The following is a 23128-nucleotide window of genomic DNA, read 5'->3' as shown; positions in this document are numbered from 1 at the left end:
CCTTACAATTGGGACGAGCAGTGTTCCCAAAAGGTGTTAAAATAATCAGACAAACCAGTTTCAAAGTGCTAGAGCAGCAAATTTAGGTTTTCTTAGAAAACACTCCTCAGATAAGTTTCAAACTAATTTGCATTTACCTGCTGAACTTGATAAGCTCAAATGAAGGCTGAATATATAATTCTTACATTGCCTGGCTTTGTGTGTCCCTGCGAAGAATTGTAAACAGCACAAACCCAGCCGTTCGAGTCTATAATCCAAACAGAATCTGGCTCCAATTTCTAGTTCGCCATGTTGGGTAGAAAATACACTATACCTTTATGGTTGACAAAGATTAAGAAAGGTAGGGCTTCAATATAAACATTGAGGTGAGATCACAGGGTAAAGGATTAAACCAAATTAATAACAACAAACAGTGAAGTTCCAGATGTTGGCTGATAAAATACCCATTTTAGCAAAATTTTCATCACCATAGCGGGAATTACATCTCTTCTTTGGGTAAAACAATAGACTTCACTAGTCCCCTATGCAGCCATTGTGCTGTAGGTACGCAGCAGTTGTGGTTAGCAAATTTAAGTGTATAGCAGATTGTAAGTGCTAAACTGTTTATCATTCAGCTAAACTGCAATAGCAAAAGATCTTTCGTTCTGTGGGGGAAATAAAACCATGATCCTTAAATTGAGAATGAACATTTAGTCAGTGGTTATGTAAGAGTACTACTTGGGTTTCCAATGCAGATTGGCTCAGTAAGGATCAAAAAGCCCATATAGCCAAAATGTGAAAAGGGATGAAAAAAATCACACAATTTTCATCGGACACAAGTTGTATATTTGGCATCTACTTGAATCTCCTCCTCCATAATGAATTAGCAGGGCATACATGCGATTTTGTGGAGGATTCTAAGGTTAACATATCACAATAATTGACCATTACAGTCCAAGTGTAGTTAAACCTATGTTTTGCTACAACCTATGGGGCCAGGTGATGAGGACTGAATACCAGGCACTGCTTTGGGGCTGCAACGTTAACTGAACTTTGCAGGAGTAGCTTGGCAGGTATTCCAGTTTGGCCCGACACAGGTCTGCTGCCGCCAGAGTATGAGCTAATAGATATGTCATCCATCGGCAGGGAAAGGAACATATTTCTCAGCCAGACATAACAATTTTTAGCTGTCCACACAGGATGTCAGTTTCTGGGTGCGAGAGGAGAGACATCTAGCCAGGATTCTTTCTGATCCTGTCCTGGAGATGTTGAGACTAGAGACTCCTGAGTTGCTTCCATTTGTTGGGCAGTGGCGCCTAGGAGTGGGAACACTGACCCCATACATTGTTTTGTGATGAGTTAGGGTCTGAGATTATAGAATATTTCCAGCTAAATTCGGACACACTGAATAGCATAGGTACAGTTTGGGAGGCGTTTAAGATGGTAGTTGCAGACATCTGTAGCCAAACAAGATGGAGTATGTCAATCCCTGAGGCATCTCTTGCAACCACTGGAATGTGAGGTCAAAGAGCTAGAATTAGTGCATGCATGTTATCCTCATCCAAGCATTCTTGATAATATCGGGGTCAAGCTTTTTGAATATGCAGGAGTGTCAAACGGGGACAGAAATCACAGTGGAAAATATTCCCATGCACGTTCATACGGGGACGATCAACAGCTGCCAGATTGCTAGCCAATATGGTTATGTGACATTGGACTGCTAATAATGTATTCAAGAAGCCCGATCTGGTAGATGCCCCAAAACATATTTTAGCCATATTAGTGTATTATATTCCAGACTATATTCCTCCAGGTTTCTATAGTCAGCTGCTAATGTGGGAGAGTACTTACAGGATACTGCCCGGGCCTGACTGGGAGACGGTACTGCTAATACTTTGGCCAACCATTTACGTTAGAACAACTGAAAACGGTCATCAGTAGCATGCCATCTAATAAGGCTCCAGGTTCGAGGGTCTTTTTTGTGAGTTTTACAAAGCTTTTTCCAATTTTGTTGGCCCTGCACCTGATGGCTGTTCTTTCTTCTATTATGAGAGAAGCACTGTTGATCACCTTATTGAAACCTGCGAGTAAGTGTGAATCATACAGACAGCTTTCGCTTATAAACTGTGATGCCAAAATCCTTGGCAAGCCAAGACATTCTCCTTTCCTCCCAGATTTAATGTTTCCCAACCAGGAGGGGTTTGTCCCAGGTAGATCAACTGTGTAGCACCAAATCAATCAACTGATACTCCAAGTTTTAGAATTACTTCAAAACCAGCAAGCAGGAACAGAAGTGATCAAATATCACTCAGAAAAAGAAATCTAGTGGATTGATTTATTATAAACTACAAACCCAACAGAACGTATTGATAAATTGGAATAGTCTTGTTTTCTTGTATTTTTATTTTAATAAAGGATTGCCATAAAGTTTGCTTTGGCACGTATAGGAGATGTATAGTAACTACCATGAAGATAGAAAAAAGACTATCAAAGTGTGTCACTTAAAAGAACCACGGGAACGTGTAAGCAACCTTTATCTGTCATGCTATTGCCTGTTAGGCCATACTGTTATTGGTCAGTACACAAACCAGCGCCTTTCTACTTTGCAAACTTAGTTTGGTGCAGCGCCATTTCTAGAGTAACGTTTCCAAAGCAATTGCTGTAGAATTATTAACTTTCTCTAATAGTTTGATCAGCTTTCCTATGTTTAATAGAGCTTTATTAACTCCCAGTCCTGTAATAAGAATGCCGTAAAACCGCTGAGCTTATGATAGGTCTCTTATCAGGGTCCGCAGTCCTGCAAAGGAGGGTTTGAAATGCCTGATGGCAAGGATATGCATCATGTCCTGGACCAGTCCGCTGGCAACCATTGATGATACTTTTCTGACAGATGAGAAAAGTGCCCTATGATGTCTTCAGAACTTTTGAACTGAAATTGGTATTTGCTGTCAACTTGTGGATAGTACCAAAGAGAGCATCGTTTTGACCAAGGCTGAGTTTAGCTTTACAAACACTGGCTCCCTTTGTTTAAACTGCAGTTGTTTTAAACTGAAGACTTGGTGTGTCCTTAGAGTTTTTTCATTGTGGTGGTGCTGGCTGACATGTTCATGAAAAAGAAACTTCAGTCCCAAACCAGTGCACAATGAAAGGGTGAATTACATATTCTTGTGTTGGCACATATGTTGTATCATTCAAAAAACACAGATATGTTAGGTATGCCCCTCATGGGTTTGTGTGGCTGTGACAGCAAATCAGAGTGGGAAGATCCTTATATTGATTCCGGGGTTCAAAAAAGCTACTCTCTTTGCACTTTGACTTATTGGTTCCAGGTAGGGTGGCAAGCACTGTCCACTGACTGGTTGTGGGTAGAAGCTGTGCATTTTTCTTCGGTACACTATCGGTTTAGCCATGCAGGGGAGAGGTTACCAGCACAATCACTCTGCCTCTGCTCTCTATGGGCTCAGACTTTCTCCTTGACAGAGGTGTTGTTTCTAGTAGGACCTGTAAAGGTCCTTTACAACTGGGCTGTAGCATTGACTTTCTCTGGTGTAATTTGATGTGTACAAAATGCCGATTGTAGGTTGTGGTGTGCCTCTATCAAACTCAATGTCAGAAGTTCCTGACCCTGCAAATGGAAGGCCTTTACATAGTTCCTTAATGTTTTCCAATTGTTCAAAGTAGCATCATCGCTCAAATAGCCAACTGTTAGTGCTGTCAGAAGCATCACGAGCTTGCCTATCAGTATTTGATGATGAATTATTCCCGTCAGTTAGGTGGGCATGACTAATCAGGGCCAGAGGCAGGGCATCTGCCCATTCTATACCAGTTTCTACACAGATTGTAGCCAATGTATCCATTTCCATATGGCCCAGCTGACTAAGGGACTGTGAAGGGTATGTGTAGTGAAAGCATTTGTTGAATTTACAGGATTTTACACATTGTTGTGCAAATGAAACAACGTTTTGTACACCAAAATGTAAAACAAAAGAGACCTCCTAACACAATACTCTTCTGTTTACACAATAAATCTCTGAATAAATGTTTCACTGAGAAGGATGCTCTAGAGAGGAAGGCATGCTTATCAAAAATGGGACTCAAAGAAACATTAAGATATTTGGAGATGGGCTGAAATACAGGTCATTTGGAAATAGCAACTGCATTCAAGGGATCACCCGAGAAGGGAATTTAGGGCAATTCCAAAACCTTGACTGCTGGTCTGTCTGTGAAAAAAGGGGTAGATTTCTTATCAACAGTATTTCATACATAAAGGCCATTGTGATCTGCTGATGATAATGAGGTAATTGAGCAGTTGGCTCCCATTAGGCTGTCCTAGTAGGATCCAAGAGGTGGAGGGTGGAAACTGGGCAGAATAAGGACAGAATTATCACACTCGTCTGTCGTAACCATGAAGTGCATTCATTTTTCCTGTGTCCTAACTGGCCACAGTTCTCAAAGGATGATTATCCTGGGACCTAGAAACCTGCCCTCCCTCCCTTTATCTACACCTGACAAATCCATCTGCCACCCACTACTTTTTAGTTTCACTGCAGCGTGAGGGTAATGAGTTGAGCCTCAGTTTTTTCTTTTTCTTTTGGCAAACTATGCAGTGATTTTTTGCAAAGGCTCCAAGGTCAGCTAGCTGTTTCATTTGACAACCCACTGAAATGGTATGCAGTTGTACCATTGGTAGTAATCCATGAACAAAGCTTGCGGCACTCCTTCACTATAAGAGTTTGGGGCATCTTTAGTGCCAGAATGGTATTCAAATACAACTTTCAGGATATCTGAATAGCCTGCTGGAGATTCTCTTGTGTTCTCCTTAAATCAGTTTATTTTAATCTGGTCTATCTTAGGTGAGCGACACCTATTACAGTGTTTACCAGTCTGGCTTTAGTAATTTCAACTCTTCTTCATTTTCTGGTGGTCGATCAGACAACATTGTCTTATCTGTAAGATGTGCATTAACTCTAGAAGATATTAAAACCCTCAGCTATTGTTTTAAGTCGACCCATCATCGATTAGAGTACTGTGCTGTTAGTTGTCAGCTCCTCTAACTTTTGAGGCTCCTCTCTTCTGAAACTTCTTTGACATTATGAAGCTGGGCTCCATGGCACCTAGACAGGAACCTGATCATTGGCCTCCACCACCCATTCTTGGTTACTGTCTCAATGGCATCTGGGGAGAGTCTGAGGGTCTCATGAAACTCATCTTTGCCACGTCTTTCTTTTTCACTGCTAGATTCCTTACTTTAGTTTGTCTTCACTCTTCTTTTTTTTACAGTATTTTATCTCTCTCCTTCCCCTACTTCCTCATGAGGCAGAAATGTTGACAGCATGATCGTGGGGCTGGCAGCTGAAGTACTAGACATGGGATATGGAGCAGAAAAGCGCTGGGGTTGCTGCTGGAATTGAGTGTTGAGACTGTGTCCGGGAATACTGTCTGCTCTTCAAGTGGTGCTTGTTCCTATTCTCCACCTGTCCCACATAAATTCATTAGAGTGGCCTGACCGCCATTTGGTGAAGGAGGTGTGAAAGAAGATCTAGAATGTATTCCTGTTCCCTATCTTCTGTCTCTAGATATCTGTGGTTCAACTATACTGGTGATGGGGATGAGAGGATGATAGTTTCCATTTGCATGTCCAGTCTAAGCTTTTCTTCTACATGGCTCATTTGGCATTTTAATTTTTGTTGATAGTGTTTTTTTTTATTTTATTTTTTTTATTTCTCATTTGGGAATCATGATGGTATTTAGCTGCTTTCATATATTGAAAAGCTAAAGTGGGCAGGGTGTATTGGGAGCGACGATCCAATCTTTTTTTAATTTTATACTAATAATTCTCATACTTCTTGTTGCCTCACCCCCAGATTCCCTGACCCCCCATCTCTACTGCATTCATCATAGTTCTCCGTCATTTGTATACATTTCAAGCTCTGCTTATATCGATCTAATAAGTGCCTTACATTGACCATTCAATTTCAGTTTGCATTTTTCTGCGGTGTTCCCTGAAGGTGTGAAACTTTTTTTTGATATCGAAAGACGGTTCTGCTGGAACCTTTTGTTTTTATCATCCTGGAGCTTTATTTCTATTGTCTTTCTATTGTCTTGTTATGCTATATTGTTTTAGGCCCATAAAAGCGTATATTTTCCCTTTTGCCATTATTAAATACAGAAACAATAAAAACGTATGACATTTAATTGTGTTTGAATTGTGGTAGCCTGATAACATTGTGCTGGGCAGGCCTCACTTATTTTTCTAATGGTAGGCTGGAATTTACGACGGAATGTGGTCCTAGAACAGTGGGTACCAGAGCCTAGCGTTGCGATCCGAATACGTAGCATCTAGATAATCTAAGAAAAGCATTTTAGTCTACATTTTGGTAGAATCTGTAATCGCATTTATTATAAGAACAGTGATCACAGGGAGAAAATACAGCAACTCAGAAAGCTCTCCTCTGTCGCAGCAGAATTGACCCATACGTACATCTACATAGTGGTAGCATGGGGTGGCTCAGAAAAGGAGTTTTAAACATCAATCACTAAATAGTTATTAGTAGTAAACGGGTAGTAAAACAAAAGTCATCAGTGACCTTCAACCACTTTCGCATCACCGTTATTACATGCTCACTTATACTTTTTAGCACAGTAATTTGCACACTAACCTCCCATAAACGCTGGGAACATCCTGTCCCAGGATCTGAGGCCTAATCTACTTTTCATCGTACAATGTTCGGTAGAAATTACATTAAAACCGGTACTCTTGAGAAACTTACACTGGCAAAGCATCAGATAGGTCCAAAATTAAAGGTTTCTTAAACGTCATAAGTTATCAAAAGGAAAAATTATGATCTGCTGAGCAGCATCCTCCAAGGACCAGGAGTATCAACTGTCAAGTAAAATTCAGAAAGGCACGAAAGATTTGGCTGTTAGCAAAACATTAATCAATTACCTCTCAGACTACAAAACACTCTGGTGTGTATATACATTGCTCACAACTGTCCCTCACTCCCCATTTGCATAACACGACACTGCTTCCTGCTGCCACATCAGGTCAAAAGCACATCTCCAGGCCTCATGCACGACAACAAATGCACCACTCCTAGCGGAAAACCTCTACCAACACCCCCTTCAAACAATACACCACAAGCATTGCGAATGCCAATATGTCTGGCTTTAAAGGAATGCTGTATGGTAATGTGAGGCATAGTACGGAAAAACATTTGTATTTGGGTGGGAGCAAAACATTATAGAATCATATCGATGTATGTTAAAGGGTCGGGTGACAGTTGCACTATCAAGCCAAATCTTAATTACCCATGTAGGTTAATGACTGCCCTCCTTCCATCTCTGCTCCAGCCATAGAAAACGCCATAAATGATTTAATTATCAAAGATACTTTCAAGCATCCCAATGTCGTATGTGCCCCTGAAAGTTCAAGCTTAGGCAACTGGATAAATAAACAAAATGATCACATCTACATGGATGGCAAGCACTTTTTCGTGAAAACACACAACTTTTGCCCAATCCGAACATGTACTCCTGGCCCCCAACATGTCTGTGGAGCCAAAACCCCTCTGTAGTGATAACTGGATGGCGACGGCTACAACAGGTCATAAAAAATAGAGTATCTACATACTCGATCAACTGGAGAGCATGTTGTGACCTTGCCAAAGAACAGGACAATGATTTAAAAATGCCCAAAACAATAGAAAGTAGAGTTGTTTTGCGCAGTTGGGTTTTCTAGCTGTAAACTGCATTTGCCTTGCACCAGTTCTTTGTTTTTGTTAATCCATTTACTTATTCATGAGGTGGGAATCTTTTTTTGTTAGCGTAGCTGCTGAGCAATAAATAGAGAAAGATCGGGCATCGTCTGAAGCCTCCATTCTTGTCATAAATTCAAAGCCTCCCTCTTCGCCTAAAGCTTCCTAGGCTAGATACTCTATTTCTGTACACACCTTAACCTTATGTGCACTATTAACCTGCCTCTGCTGCCGAGATCTCTACAGATATTTTAGACATTTTAATGTGAAATATTCTCATTCGGTTTTCCTCATTTAGAACCCGATGCCGTGAAGCTGGCCCAGCTGCAGTGTCGGAGAAGACCATAGCCCAAGTCGCGGAGGTATTTCTTGTTAAAGCTCACTGCTTACCTTGCAAAAAGTTGTTCAGCAGTGATGAGCAAATCTGCCAGCATAAAGAAAGCACTAACCACAGTCCAAAGCTGGTTACCAAAGTGCAAGAATCTGTATTGGTCTTCAGCTATGTCAACGAAGGAGTCCTAGATCCGTCTGATGTGCGCTTATCGGTGGGTCGGTCCAATCAGAACTCTTCAATGCTTAAAAGAGCGTTTGATCACCTAGGTTCGAAAACCGAATCACTGAAAGTCAAGAATATGAAAGTAAAATCTCAAGCATCCGGGGGACTACTAAAATTAAAAAATATGATCGTCACTAAAACTGTATGGTTCTGTGAGTGCAACCAGAAGTTTGAAACTGACCAAGTGGCAGAGAAGCACATTTTATCTGCAAATAGCATCTGCTATAAGTGCATGGTTTGTGGGAAGAAGTCTGAAGATTCCACAGTCATTAAGTTGCACATGAGCCGTTTCCATGGTGGAGCACATTTGAAAAATTATTATTTTTGGTGCAATACATGCAATGCCGAGCTGTCAACGAAGCAAGCCGCTCTGGGACATATAGCTGAATGCCACAGTGGCCACACTTTCTATTATGATCAAGAGGCTGAAGAAGAAGCACCATCCCCTTCCTCGTCAAAAATGTTGCCACAGCCCTCATCAGAACCCGAGTTGTCCGCATCTCCTCCCTCACCTGTCAGAGGGAAGTGGGAATGCAGCATCTGTGAAGAGCTCTTTGATAGTGAAGCCAGCGTTCAGCAGCACTGCAAGTCATTGAGTAGCCATCAGTTCCACAGGGTCTGCTGCGACCTCTGCAAACTGCGCTATCACAAGGTAGAGCGATTCTACCGGCACTGTCAAGAGCACCACAGCGGGGAGATCAAGATGAAATACGTATGTGGCCTGTGTGAGGACCTTTTCTTTGTGGCAGAGCAAGAATTTATCGTGCACTACACAGACGTCCACAGCAGAGAGTATCTCTTTTTGCCTGATCAGGCAGAAGTGTCCATAAAAGACCAAGAAACCACACCATCAGCCCCAGAAGACAGCGTTCGCTTAACGTGCGGCTGTCTGACAGTGTACACAAGTAAAAATCGGCGAAAAGAAGACCTAATTAAGTGTAAAGAAAATCTTTTGGCGAAAGGCTCTATGTGGTACAGCTGCGGCATGTGTAAAGCAACAGGCCAAAAGGAATCCGACATCATGGAACATTTTTCTTTAGAGCATGCAAAGAATTCCGACCAGGTGTCATTCGCGGTAAAGTGTGGAACTTGCACAAAATCGTTCAGTGACCCTGACAGTGCCCAGCGACACTACCACGCCTGCCACAGTTTTCTTCAGAAGCCAAATCTGAGTCAGCCTTTTGGATCCACTGCACTACAAGAAGGGGTGTTCAAGTTTACTGCCAGCAGCACATGCACAGCCAAGCTGCCCAGTAGCAAAGTCTCAAGTCGCCCAAGACAGGTGAAAAGTAATATGCCCCCCTCTAATTCGCTGTCCACCACAGGATCGTCGTCTTCTGATACCAGTCGGGAATCTGGGTCACCAAGTATGGACACAGGTAACTTTCGTTATGTGTTTATCCATGTATGTTATTAAAATGAATGTCTATGGAAAATGAGAAAACTGTTGAGGAATTGAGGACATTATTAGTGTTTTCACATCATACGATTGTCTTATGGACATCCGAAGCCGGACCACAAACGCACTCTGGATGTCTGTAGTATAAACTAATTACTGAATGCTTTTTTGTAAAATATTTATGCACAACTGAGTTTGACTTGGGCGTGCAAAAAAGCCATTTGCAAAAGTAAATTGCACCTTCTGATTCGTAGTGTTAAGATTCGTGGAATTTCATTGTGGCAAATGTCCTTTAGAAATTTGAAGGACGCTTTATTGTTTTTTCTGAATATTTAACCCCTTCGCTGCCAGGCCTTTTTTTGCCTATTTGGGGCAGAGCGCGCTTAGGCCCTCATAACTTTTTGTCCACATAAGCTACCCACGCCAAATTTGCGTCCTTTTTTTTCCAACATCCTAGGGATTCTAGAGGTACCCAGACTTTGTGGGTTCCCCTGAAGGAGGGCAAGAAGATAGCCAAAATACAGTGAAAATTGTGTTTTTTTGTTTGTTTTGATTTTAAGGAAAAAAGGGCTGCAGAAGAAGGATTGTGTTTTTTTCCCTGTAATTGGCATCAACAAAGGGGTTGCAGTGCTAAAATCACCAGCTTCCCAGCTTTCAGGAACAGGCAGACTTGAATCAGAAAACCTAATTTTTCAACACAATTTTGTCATTTTACTGGGACATACCCCATTTTTGAAAAAAATTGTGCGTTCAGCCTCCTTCCAGTCAGTCACAGAAATGGGTGTGAAACCAATGCTGGATCCCAGAAACCTAAACATTTCTGAAAAGTAGACAGAATTCTGAATTCAGCAATGGGTAATTTGTGTAGATCCTACAAGGGTTTCCTACAGAAAATAACAACTGACATAAAAATATATTGAAATTGAGGTGAAAAAAAACAGCCATTTTTATCTACGTTTTACTCCGTAACTTTTTCCTGCAATGTCAGATTTTTGAAAACAATATACCGTTACGTCTACTGGACCCTTCTGGTTGCGTAGATACATAGGGCTTGTAGGTTCATGAAGAACCCTAGGTGCCCAGAGCCAATAAATGAGCTGCACCTTGCAGTGGGTTTTCTTTCTATACCGGGTATACAGCAATTCATTTGCTGAAATATAAAGAGTGAAAAATAGGTATCCAGAAAACCTTTGTATTTCCAAAATGGGCACAAGATACGGTGTTGAGGAGCAGTGGTTATTTGCACATCTCTGAATTCTGGGGTGCCCATAGTAGCATGTGAATTAGAGGGCATTTTCCAAATAGACGTCTTTTTTTACACACTGTCTTATATTTGGAAGGACAAAATGTAGAGAAAGACAAGGAGCAATAACACTTGTTTTGCTATTCTATGTTCCCCCAAGTCTCCCAATAAAAATGGTACCTCACTTGTGTGGCTAGGCCTAGTGCCCGCGACAGGAAATGCCCCAAAACACAAAGTGGGCACATCACATTTTCTCAAAGCAAACAGAGGTGTTTTTTGCAAAGTGCCTACCTGTGGATTTTGGCCTCTAGCTCAGCCGGCACCTAGGGAAACCTACCAAACCTGTGCATTTTTTTAAACTAGAGACCTAGGGGAATCAAAGACCGGGGTGACTTGTGGAGCTCTCACCAGGTTCTGTTACCCAGAATCCTTTGCAAACCACAAAATGTGGCTAAACAAACAATTTTTCCTCACATTTTGATGACCGAAAGTTCTGGAATCTGAGAGGAGCCACACATTTCCTTCCACCCAGCGTTCCCCCAAGTCTACCAATAAAAATGGTACCTCACTTGTGTGGGTAGGCCTTGTGCTCGCAACAGGAAATGCCCCAAAACACTATCTGGACACATCAAAATTATCAAATAGAAAACTGCCTGTTTATGCGGAGGGGCACCTGCGTTTTTGGTCCTGGGCTCAGCAGCCATCTAGGGAAACCTACCAAACCCAGGCATTTCTGAAAACTAGACACCTGAGGGAGTCAAGGGAGGTGTGACTTGCGTGGATCCCCCGATGTTTTCTTACCCAGAATCCTCAGCAAACCTCATTTAAAATCACATTTTTCCCACATTTCTGTGCGGGATCACTGCACCGGGACAAATTTCCTACCACCCAACGTTCCCCTGAGTCTCCCGGTAAAAATGATACCTCACTTGTGTAGGTAGGCCAAGTGTTTGTAACAGGGAAGAGACAAAAACACGTCGAAATTGAGGGGGAACCAAAGTGGGTCTAAAAGGGCAGTTTGAAAAAAACATTTTTAGGCTGACAAGTGCAGCAGAAAGTTTATCGGTATAGATGAGACAATGCTGGGTGGTAGGAATTTTGTGGATTGGCCTAGAAATAAATTGCCCAAACCCCCAACTCTTACCCCCCCCTTGCCCAAAGTGCCGCCCTCCTTATTTCATAAATCAAAAAAAAAACCCTGGTGTCTAGTGGCATTTCTGCTGCCCGATCGCATCGCGATTGGGCAGCAGAAATGCTCAGACAGACATGAAAGGAGAGGAAAGGCCTTTCCTCTCCTTTCATGCCTCTCTGCCCCCTTCATGTGATCGGAGGAGAAATGCTTTTGCATTTCTCCTTCAATCAAAGGCCTCTGAGGTCATCAGACGCCACACGGGCTTCCCCTTCCATCTCTGCCAAGGGGAGGGGGGTGCTCGGCCATCAGGGGGAGCGGCACTGGGCAAACGGTGCTGAGGGCGAGACCAGCTCGTCCTGGGCACCCAAGCGGTTAATGATATGATGGTGCAAACTGCAGTGAACACGGAAATTCATGGCTATTCACAGTCAACATGTAGGAAGTTTCACACCCTTGAAACGTTTGCAGAATTGCTCTGGTGAGAGGCAAAAATAAGTGCTTTCCATTCAGATAGAGACTTTTAGCCGCAGATATTTCACCTTTTTGAGTACTCACCAGGTTGGATATGGCAACCTTACGGCAGTACCTCTGTGCGCTGGTAGATGGCGCTGCACCAATACTTATTGACGCTGTTCCACTCTAACAATGATAAATAACATCGAAGGTCTATATAGGCGCCACTCCTGTGCATATCCCAACACGGATCCGGAGTTTCTTATATTCTCCCATAGAAATTTACCTTGTATATTTTCTCAAAAAATTCAGTGTGCAAGAGAATGTCGCCCCCCAAAACAACAAGTTTTAAGCCCTGTAAGGACTGTTGTATACACTTGTCTGTGACAGATCCCTGTCAGATGTGTCTGTGGTGCTGGGGATCAAGTTACAACTCTAAGGTCTGCAGAGACTGCGTTTCAGTGAATCCAAAGACCATGAGGCAAAAGTCTACATCGCCAATATAGACGAACCAGAGACGAGACCAGTAAAATTTGTGGTCCAAGTCGAAGTTTTGGTCCCAGTCCTGTTTTGTCCAGAGGCAGACTCCCACTGGCGTGCTGTTAGGCCCCAAGGAGCATGAGACATTCCATCTGGAGTACCGCTGGTGGGTTCGCCCTTGGTGTCAGTTGGACACTCTAAGGTTGTTACAATGGGTCTGGCTGCTATTCAGCCCTCGCTTTTAGCGGCACAGTTCTCGCCAGTTTCTGCAACTTCAATGCCAGTGCTCAATCCATCCATGCTGGATGAAGAGATACCTATATGTCTCACCGACCCAACACTTTCTGGGCAAATGGGCAACTCTTCCCTAATTGGGAATCTAGCAAGTTGTGACATTTAAGAAGCAAGTTTTTTCTTCTACCAGCCTCGTTCTCTGATCAGTGACTGCAGCTGTCTCCTGGAACGCTACTCTCAGCCCTTTTGAGACTCGTCCTCCTTGGTGTCCCCAAAGATCTCCTACCTATCCTTACCCGAGTCATCCAGGATGGCCGGGATGCAGCCAAGATTACAATTCAATGTGACTTGGACACTACCAATTCCATCAGGCCAGCCACTGACAATAGTTTTGGCATTCGCTATCGTGCTTGCCTGTGTTCCACTGTTTTTTCAGGTGATGTCCATTTGTCCCTCGTGGAAATGCCATTCGATGAGACTAGCTTGTACAGGGACAAGGCAGGCTCTGCTGTTAAATGGTTCAAGGAGAGCATGACCACAGCTTGCTCTCTAGCCCAATTGACCCACCTCGCCAGCTACATCAGACATCTCGTTTTCCCAGCTTCTGCAAAGGTAACCCATACTGCCAGACAATCCAACCACGGCATAGTGCCCAACAGTTTAGTGGCTACGGTCCCCGCGACCCACAAGGTTAATAGGCCCCTACAGCCCCACCTGCCAAATCCCTCTGGTGTGTCCTTCACGGAGTACAGTCAACTGGTAAGAGACAGAATCCAAGGATTCTTTCAGAATTTACAGGCCGTAACAGAAGACAGGTGGGTACTGCAAATTGGTTGGAAGGTTTATGCCCTCCTCTTTGTTTTAGCACCTCTCCCTCATCTTCCCAATGGCTGACAGAGGACCATCTTTCCTTCTTGAGGTAGAAAGTGCAAGCCCTTTAGGCCAATGCATGTATCGAGAGATGCCTGCACTAGAAGTAGGTCCTAGATTCTATTCTTACTTATTTCTGGTGCCCAGAAAGAATGAGACCTGTCATATTTTGGATGTGTGCCATGCGCAGTGGGTTCTCTCCAATCTGGCACTATGTTGCTAAGCTGAGAAGAGCATGCACAGGCTCCCAGTTTGCTCAGGAGCGCCCTGGCTGGGTGATCCCAGCCAATCCTGGCGCTGCTTTGAGCAGCGTCCGGATTGGCCACAGCGCAGGCTCGGAGCCTGTGCCTGCTGAGGAGAAGCAGATGGAGCTGTGCGGCGGCGGTGAGCAAGGTAAGTGTTTATTTTTTTAATTTAATTCTTATTCTCGCCCCATCTGCGAGCTGCGACTGAGGCCCAGGTCTGCTCTGCCCTTGACCCTGGAGACTTGTTTGTAGCATTGGAACTGCAGGACGCCTACTTCCATATACCCGTCCTGTAGACCCATTGATGCTACCTGTGATTCATGGTGGGACAGAAGCATTTTCAGTTTGCTGTGCTCCACTTTGGTCTCACCAGTGCCTCCCAGGGGCCCTATTATACACAGGGTGCACTTTCTCTGTTTGCATCCAGTGCACCTGAAAACTAGTGCACTGGGTGCAAACAGAGAAAGTGTGCCCTATAACGTATAATGCGCTGCCCCCAGGGGAACCGTAAACTCGTGCTGCCCTGGGGGTGGGCAGCGCATTCATGTGAAAAACGGAGCAGCTTTGATCAGCCGCTTTGTGTTTGACAGTGCAGGCGGGAAGCCACCTGCACTTTTAGGGGGGATAAGAGATCCCCTTGCATGCGGGTGCAGTGAGTGACTGCACCTGCCAGCAAGGGCATCTTTGGGGGGGGTTCATGGGTCCCCCTTCCCTGCTACACAGGGCTGCTATCGGGGACACGCTGACAGCGTGCCACCTTTTAGGTGGTGCAGTGTCAGTGCGCTTCCTAACAGCTTCTATGCCTCTGCACCCACATGTCAGATATGGGACGGGTGCAGAGGCAAAGGGATTCCCTCATTTGCATGGGGCCACGTCCCCATGCAAATGAGGGAACAACATCTGATGGTAGCGCTGGCACTTCATGTGTGCCAGCACTGTCGTTATTACAGAAAGGGACCCACAAGCATCTGAGGCCCTTTCTGTAATACCAAAGTGCCCCAGGGGTGCACAAAGCGAGCACAAAGGTCTGTTGGGCCCCAGGGCACTTCCGTAATACGGCCCCCGGAGTTAACAAAAGTGGTAGCAGCAGATTTTCAGATGTCTGGGTGCCAGTCTTCTTCTCCCCTGGTTAAAGGTGGGATCGCCCCAGACATAAACCACCTTCGGACTACAGTGAATGTCCTGTCATCTTTGGGGTTCACTATCAACGTGCCAAAGTCACACCTGCCTCCTTTTTGGATGCTACCCATCATTGGAGCCATTGTGGACATGGTTCAGTATTCCTCCAGGTAAGGAGTCCTGTGCATTAAGACTATGATCCTGGTGTTTCAGGCTTGGTGCTGGATTTCAGTGAGGTCGACTTGGAGGATAGTGGGATTGATGGCCTCCTGCATCCCGCTGGTTGAGCACGCCAGGTGGCATATGCGGGCTCTGCAGTGGGACTCGAAGTCTCAGTGGGCCCAACATCAAGGCGATCTCTCTGACCACATCCAGATTTCAGAGCAGAATGCAAAAGACCTGCAATGGTGGTTACTCGGCCACGATTGGGTTGGCCGCAGACCCCTCACCACACCTTACTTAGAGCTGACAGCAGTCACTTCTGAGCGGGGGCAGCCACCTCGGAGAGGTGACAATAAGAGGCTTCTGATCTCCAGTGGAGTCCCGGCTCCATAGCAACCTTCTGGAGCTGAGGGCCATCTGCTTGTGCTGAAAGCCTACCTTCCTTTCATCAAAGGGAGACTGGTATAACTGCTCATGGACAACACCATCACCAGGTGGTGCTGCAACAAATAGGGTGGGGTGGCATCACAGACCCTGTTCCAGGTGGCCTATCGCATCTGTAAGTGGCTGGACCACTAAGGAAACTTCCTATTGGGGAGCCACTTGGCAGAATAATTGAATGCCAAGGCAGACGCGGACAAGCTCAGCAGTCGGCACCTAGTGGATCATGATTGGCACTTAAACCCATAGGTTGCACATGATATCTTCCACAAATTGGGAGAACCTTAGTTCAATCTGTTATGCATCACTGAAAACGTGCAATGTCATTTCTTCCGCTGTTTGGAGTTTCTAAGTTGTATCTTAATCGGAAGCTTGTTTCACCTGGAGTGAAACTTGACTCCTGTATATCTTTCTGCCTCCACCATTCATTCCCGGAGTTCTTAAGAAGATCAGCATCAACCAGGCCCAAGTCATCCTAGAGGCTCCGGATTGGACCTGGAGAGTATGGTATTCAGACCTCTGAGTGCTGAGCATCCGGCCTCTGATTAGGCTGCCCCTGCACGAAGATCTGTTGTTGCAGCAGCAGGGCCTAGTTCTGCACCCAGGCCTTCACAATCTTCATCTTAATTCTTGGTGATTGAGCAGCAACAGTCTAACACCTTCCACATTCCTCTAGTAACCCAGTGTCCCTTGAAAAAACTATGTACATCTGTTGTTGGGACAAGTTCACAAGTTCATGGTTTGGTGCCACATATGCCAGATTGACCCAATCCAGACCAAATTATCTAGTGTTGTTTGTTTTATCCCTAGCCCGGCAGGGTCTTGCTTTTGACACAGTTAAAAAGCATCTTTCGGGTTTTTGCTGTTGTCAATTCAGGCCTCTTTGTTTACATCTCCAGTTGTTATGCAATTTTTGAAAGGGTTGCAACAATTGTCCTTCTTCTCCCTCCATCCAGTCGTGGTGGGAACTTAACTTGGTCCAAACTTTCCTGATGTGCTGTCCACTTCAGACACTTCACAGCTGTTCATTGCGGCTGTGTTCCTTGTCACCATAATATCACAGTGGCATGTGTGTGTGGCACTAAAGCTCTCTGTGTTGACTTGTAGTACACTACTTGATTCCCAGACAGACAGGTTTTTCAGACTTGGGCATCTTTTTTTGCCTAAGGTTGTGTTGCTTTGCCAGCTTTCTGTGCTCCACCTTATCCCTCTGGGGAGGGAAGGACTCAATCGCTTGGACTACAAGAGAGCACTGAGTTATGAAATGGATCAAAGAACACCGGATAAACGATCAACTCTCTGGATTTCAGTGGAGCGAAAAAAGGCAAGGCTGTGGTGAAGAGAACACTCTCATGCTGGATCCTGTTGTGCAATATGATCTGCTTCGTATTGGCTAAAGAGCAGTCTGCAAAAAGACTGCATGCTCATTCTACCAGCACCAAAGCATCTACCACTGTGTCAACACTTAGAGTCCTTGTTCTAGACATCTGCAAGGCTACTGTGTAGGTGTCCCTCCATACATTCATGAAGCACTATTGTCTGGATGTCATTTTGCCCGTTCGGTCCCTCTGGACTTTTTAAATTTGAGTCCATTCAAAGGCTCACCTCTAAATAGGTACTACTTTGGTATTAATCAGAAGTTGAGGAATCTGCGTCTAGAAATCTGTATGAGAAGAACAAAAAAACGTATCTTCGGTCTTTCTGGTAGAGACTCCATCTAGCAGCTGATTCCTCACCGACCCTCCCCTCCTCTCCGTTCTATTAGTGGCCTCCTTTCATCATTAATAAGATTAGTTTAAGAATATGCACACTGGTCACACAAGTTTGCTTTTGGGGCTCTGTGTTTGAGGCTGCAGATAGTCTTGAAAGCAGCAGACGCCTGCTCGAGGTATTGGCACCTGTTCATGTCATTTCTGGAGTGGGAGTCTGTGTGGAGCTGCACAGCGCCTCCTACCAGCACGCTGAGGTACTGCTGAAACTTTCTGATCTAGTCTGTCAACTGGGGAGCATTCAAATGGTGAGCAGTCTGCGGCTAGGTAATCTCTACCAGAAAGAGCATTTTCAAAGGTAAATAACTTGTTCAAAAGGGAATAGATTGAGGTTGGGAACATCGCTGTATAAAGCAGCTGAAGTAATAGTTTTTCTCCTCTAGAAAGAAACACGTTCTCCAGTGGAGAAGAAAAAAATGTAAATCGTGTAGATCTTTATTTCGACATGAATAATGTGTATGGAAGTATCCCTCTGGTAGAATTTGTGCAGAAATTATACAGGTTTTAATTACTCCACGAAATCTTCTAATGTTGCAGATTTCCGGAAGTGCAGCTGGGCTTCGTAGTGAGTCATGCAGAAGTGGAGAAAAAATGTCAAAGATGAGAGTAATTACCCATATTACTCCTAAGGTGAAGGACATACAAGGACGTTATTAAGGGGTCGAGGCTATGACCCCTGGCACTGCCTCTGCGACCCCTGACTTCAAAGGCGGCAAAAGCAGTGCCAGGAACACAAGGGCAGCTCGTCCTTATGGACGTTGCTTGGTTCTCCACTTCCGTGTTTTCAATCCGTTTTTTTTTAATTAAACGAATTGTGAATAACATATTAAAAACAAATAAAAACGTTAGTGGGCATTCAATTTCATTTCTATCCTTTCAGAGACCTAGTTCTAGATTAACCCCTCTCGTTTGGCAGATCAGACGCCTGAGGGGGGTTTGTTATAACAATGCAGACTAGTTTATATGATGCTGATGTTTAGGAACACATACAAATCTATCAAAATATGAAAAAATGTGTTTTCAGATTTTACATTGCACCTGACAGAAGCACTGCAATTCATATCACATAATTGCTAAATAAGAAACTTAGAAAAAAACACTCCTATTCCTATTCACTGGAAAAAAAAACATTTACAGGGGTGTTATAGTTAGGAAACAGAATCTAAAGAAACATATAAATTCACTTAAAAAAACATAGAAATTCACCTGTTATAGTTATCTCAAGTAACTATAACTCATGCCCTAAGGTAACTATAACTCGTGCCCCACCATGCATAGTTATATGATGAATAATTTTACTGCAGATGTTAGTGACATTATCAATGATGTTTTCAAAGATGTTATGAGTTGTACTTGTATAAAACCTTAGAAATTCAGCAGTTATAGTTAGTTATTTCAAGGAACTATAAATCGCGACCTAAGAGAACTATAACTCGTGCCCCCGCCAGCACAGTTTTTTCTTCATTGATTTGACTGCTAATATTTCATTGATATTTTTGATGACGTTATAAAAGTTGTCTTGATTGCTATAATATTAGTAGGTAGTTAGCAGTGCATGGCGAGTGAGCCAGTTATAGTAACATTGGGGCACAAGTTAATGTTACTTGAAATAACTCTAACTGCTGAATTTCTATATTTTTTTGTACGAGTAAATTCAGAACCTAACTATATTGTTCCTGTAACATTTGTTTTTTTCAGTGAATTTCTATTTTTTTTGTTAACATAAAGTAATTTTAATCACTATACATTAACCACCGCCGCGCATGATCTTTAGCCATGCGTGGTGGAGGTTGGCTGCATAGATTATATTGGGGTTGGCTGCATACATTAATCCATCCACCGCTGCGAGAGGCAAGGGTTGGTCGCAGGGCCTACTATACCCACCCAATCTGTGAGTGGGTGCGCCAGGGTGTGAGTGGGTGCGCGAGGGTCTGAGTGGGTCTTTGAGTTGGTGCACGAGGGTCTGACTGGGTCTGTGAGTGGGTGTGTCAGTGTCTGAATGGGTCTGTGAGTCGGTGTCAGTTGTTGAGTGGGTCTGTGAGTTGGTGCATAAGGGTCTGAATTGGTGTGTGAGTGGGAGAAATACATTGAAAGAGAAATTGAGAGTGAGAGAGCTAGGAAGTTTTTTTAGACTTTGATGAATGATATACTTAGAATGAGATATTACTCTAGTATTGGAACTTTCATAGATTCACATGCTTGAATCCTTCCCCGTCGTCGAGATGGGAGTACCCGGTGGAATGTATAAGATATGCTTAAATGTATACCTACATTACACGCATTAGGCCTTAGTTTAGTAACCTATCAGAGGATATTGGTACTTTCCATAATCTATTGGAGAAAGCTGCTGCACGATTTGAATTGCAAATGCCAACTACGCAGCAAGATTGTTTCTTGTATGACTTTAAAGGGCCTCCTTTGAAAGTTATCAGGGCTATCCCTATTATAGACCATGTGTGGTATCAGGGTTTGAAAATAATGCGTAGCTCTGCTACTGTGCCAGCGGTCTTGCCTAAGCTGGATAAAAAGTACAAGGCAATGAATGATGCTCCTGCCTGCCTATCTGGGCATCTGAAGCTGGATCAAGTGATTTCCCAAGCAGCACAACGGCGTTCGAGTAACACTTCTGCACCTCTGTCCGTACCTCTGGATAAGGAAAGTAGGTGCCTTGATAACATGAGGAAAAGATTCTCCTCGATGTTTGCCATTGTGGTGCGGGCAGCAAACTCCTTGGCGCTGGAAGGTACGATAGGCAGCTATGGTCGGACCTCACTCACTTGTTAGATGACCTTCCAGAATCTAGCAAGGCTGAAGCTAGGAAAATTTTTCTGGAGGGACAGAAGATTGTGCATTAGATGTTGCCGCTATGGGTTTTAGGCTTCTGGCTGGGTCAGCAGTGTTAAGGCACCAAGGATGGCTTAAAGCCACCAATTCTAGACCTGCCTTACGATGGTGGAAGCCCTTTTCGGCAAGCGTGTCGACAACGCCCTCTAGACAATCAAGACGGGCACAGATAATGCCAGATCATTAGGCTCCCTGCAGTATAAGAGAACACCCTTTCGAGGTGCCAGAGGAAGAAGACAGTCTTCCTTTCGTGGAGGTTACCAACAATACAGCTATCCAGCTTATTCCTATAACTTCCAACCCTCCAGACCCCAATATCACCAAAGACAACCGCCAGCAGCGGCATATAGCAGGCCTCCTCACAGAGGAAAGTCAGGGAGGAAAGCCAAAGATCCCTTCCGCAAGCAATGAGAAGCTCCAATGGCCAGCTGCCTCTCCTTCCTCACTAAAGCAACACCTTCATCGTTGGCATCAGATAACGAACGACAAGTGGGTCTTGGACATAATACATTTCGGTCACCTTCTAGAATTTACATATAGGACCCCGTGGACACCTCACTCCCAAGTATGTCAAACACATCTCCATCTTCTCAACCTAGAAACGGAGGTAATGTTATCCAAAGGGGCAATAGAATTGGTGCCCCATTCACAAAAAGGAAAGGATTTGTATTCTTGCTTCTTTCTTATCGGAAAAACGTCTGGTCTATGGAGACCATCCTGGACATAAGAGAGCTGAACAAGTATCTGAAAAAACAGTCCTTCTGCATGGTAACATTGAAAGACATCTTGAGCTTCTCAACAGAACAGACTACATAGCTTCCTTAGACCTGCAAGATCCCTACTTCCACATACCCATTCACCCGTAACACAGGAAGTTCCTAAGATTTATGGTAGCAGGCTGGCACTTTCAATTCAAGGTGCTACCTTTTTCCATACCTGGATGACTGGTTAGTGAAAGCTTCTGACCTCCAGTCAGTACGCCATTCTCTGAAGGCGACCTTAAGCCTTTTCAGACAATTGGGCCTCACTCTCAACCGAGAAAAGTCCCATCTTCAGCCAACCACAAGTATAGTTTACCTGGGCACCATACTGGATACAGTCCAAACAAAAGCTTATCCAGCAGTGGACAAACAACTCAAGCTCATCAAGCTAGCAGGAACAATTCAACAAAAAGATTCTCAGTCTGATGCTACAAGTCATTACTGGAGATGATGATGTCTTGCATAAATCTTATTCCCCGCTGTCACCTTTGTATGCGTCCACTCCAGGAGGAGCTCGACAAGCAATAGAAGCAGACAGACACAAGGCTCCTTCGAAGACACAATACATGTAACACCACATATGCCAACTTCCCGTGATTGGTGAATAACACCCGAGAACTTAACCCAGGTCCCTCTGCTAACTATAACATCGGACGGATCAATGGAGGGATGGGGTGCATGTCTTCAGGACCTCCAAGTGAGTGACAAATGGCCCCCTTCTCACACCACTCTTCACATCAACCTCAGAGCAGTGTATCTGGCTTTGCAGGCCTTCCTTCCAAGAATCCAAGGCTCTTCAGTTCTTATCTGAACGAACAGTACGACCACCATGCACTACATCAACAAGCAAGGGGGGACTCGGTTGCATCTGCTGTCCAAAGAAGCACAGACCATTTGGACCTGGTGCTTTCAGCACTCAGTGCACATAAAGGCAGAACAACTTCCAGGAGTACACAACACCACTGCAGATTCGTTGAGCAGGCTAAGCACATCTCTCTACGAATGGGAATTGAACCAGGAGATGCTGGATGGAATATTCCACAGATGGGGAAAACGAAATTTAGACCTGTCCGTGACTTCCCAGAATGCAAAATGCCGATTTTATGCAAGCTGGCATCACCAACTAGGATCGAGGGGAAATGCCTTTTCGATAGCATGCTCATGGATTTATGCTTATGCTTTTCCCCCCGATTCCCCTACTCCCACGAGTGATCAGCAAAATCAAATCGGAGCCCTGTCAAATACTCCTAATTGCTCATCCGTGGTACACGGAGCTGCTGTTGCTGTCGTTGTGTCCACCGATCAGGATAATACTGATTCCGGAGTTGCTTACCATCAATCGGAGCCAGATGAGACACCCGGATCCCAAGTCTCTCAAATTATTGCATGGCTCCTGAATTCAATGAGTTTGGCCACTTAGATTTTCCTAATGACTGTAAGAACATTGTGGCGAAAGCGCGTGCAGATAGCACAAGTAAGACATTAAATTGGAAATGCTCCTGCTTGTGGTGTCTCCAAGAACATACATCCCCTTTCTTCCACTACAAAACAAATCTTACCTTACCTACTTCATCTAGCACGCTTAGGTCTTGCCCATGCATCCATTAAGGTTCACTTGGCAGCCATTTCTAGATACAGAAGAATATCTAATGAACCTTCTGGTCTTATAGACTTATAAAACAGT

General features: G+C 44.1%; 1 protein-coding gene across 1 annotated transcript in view; it reads left to right on the top strand.

Annotated features, from left to right (window-relative positions):
* Nucleotides 1-23128, top strand: part of ZNF451 (zinc finger protein 451) — a 407158-nt gene that overhangs the window by 194979 nt on the left and 189051 nt on the right. Inside the window, exon 9 of the mRNA XM_069235765.1 lies at nt 8035-9671. Within this exon, the coding sequence (XP_069091866.1) occupies nt 8035-9671 (1637 nt within the window). The remainder of the gene's footprint in view (nt 1-8034; nt 9672-23128) is intronic.

The sequence above is a fragment of the Pleurodeles waltl genome, chromosome 5 (genome assembly GCF_031143425.1).
Source record: "Pleurodeles waltl isolate 20211129_DDA chromosome 5, aPleWal1.hap1.20221129, whole genome shotgun sequence".
In the NCBI taxonomy this organism is placed as follows: domain Eukaryota; kingdom Metazoa; phylum Chordata; class Amphibia; order Caudata; family Salamandridae; genus Pleurodeles; species Pleurodeles waltl.
This window is presented reverse-complemented; position numbering and strand designations above follow the sequence as displayed.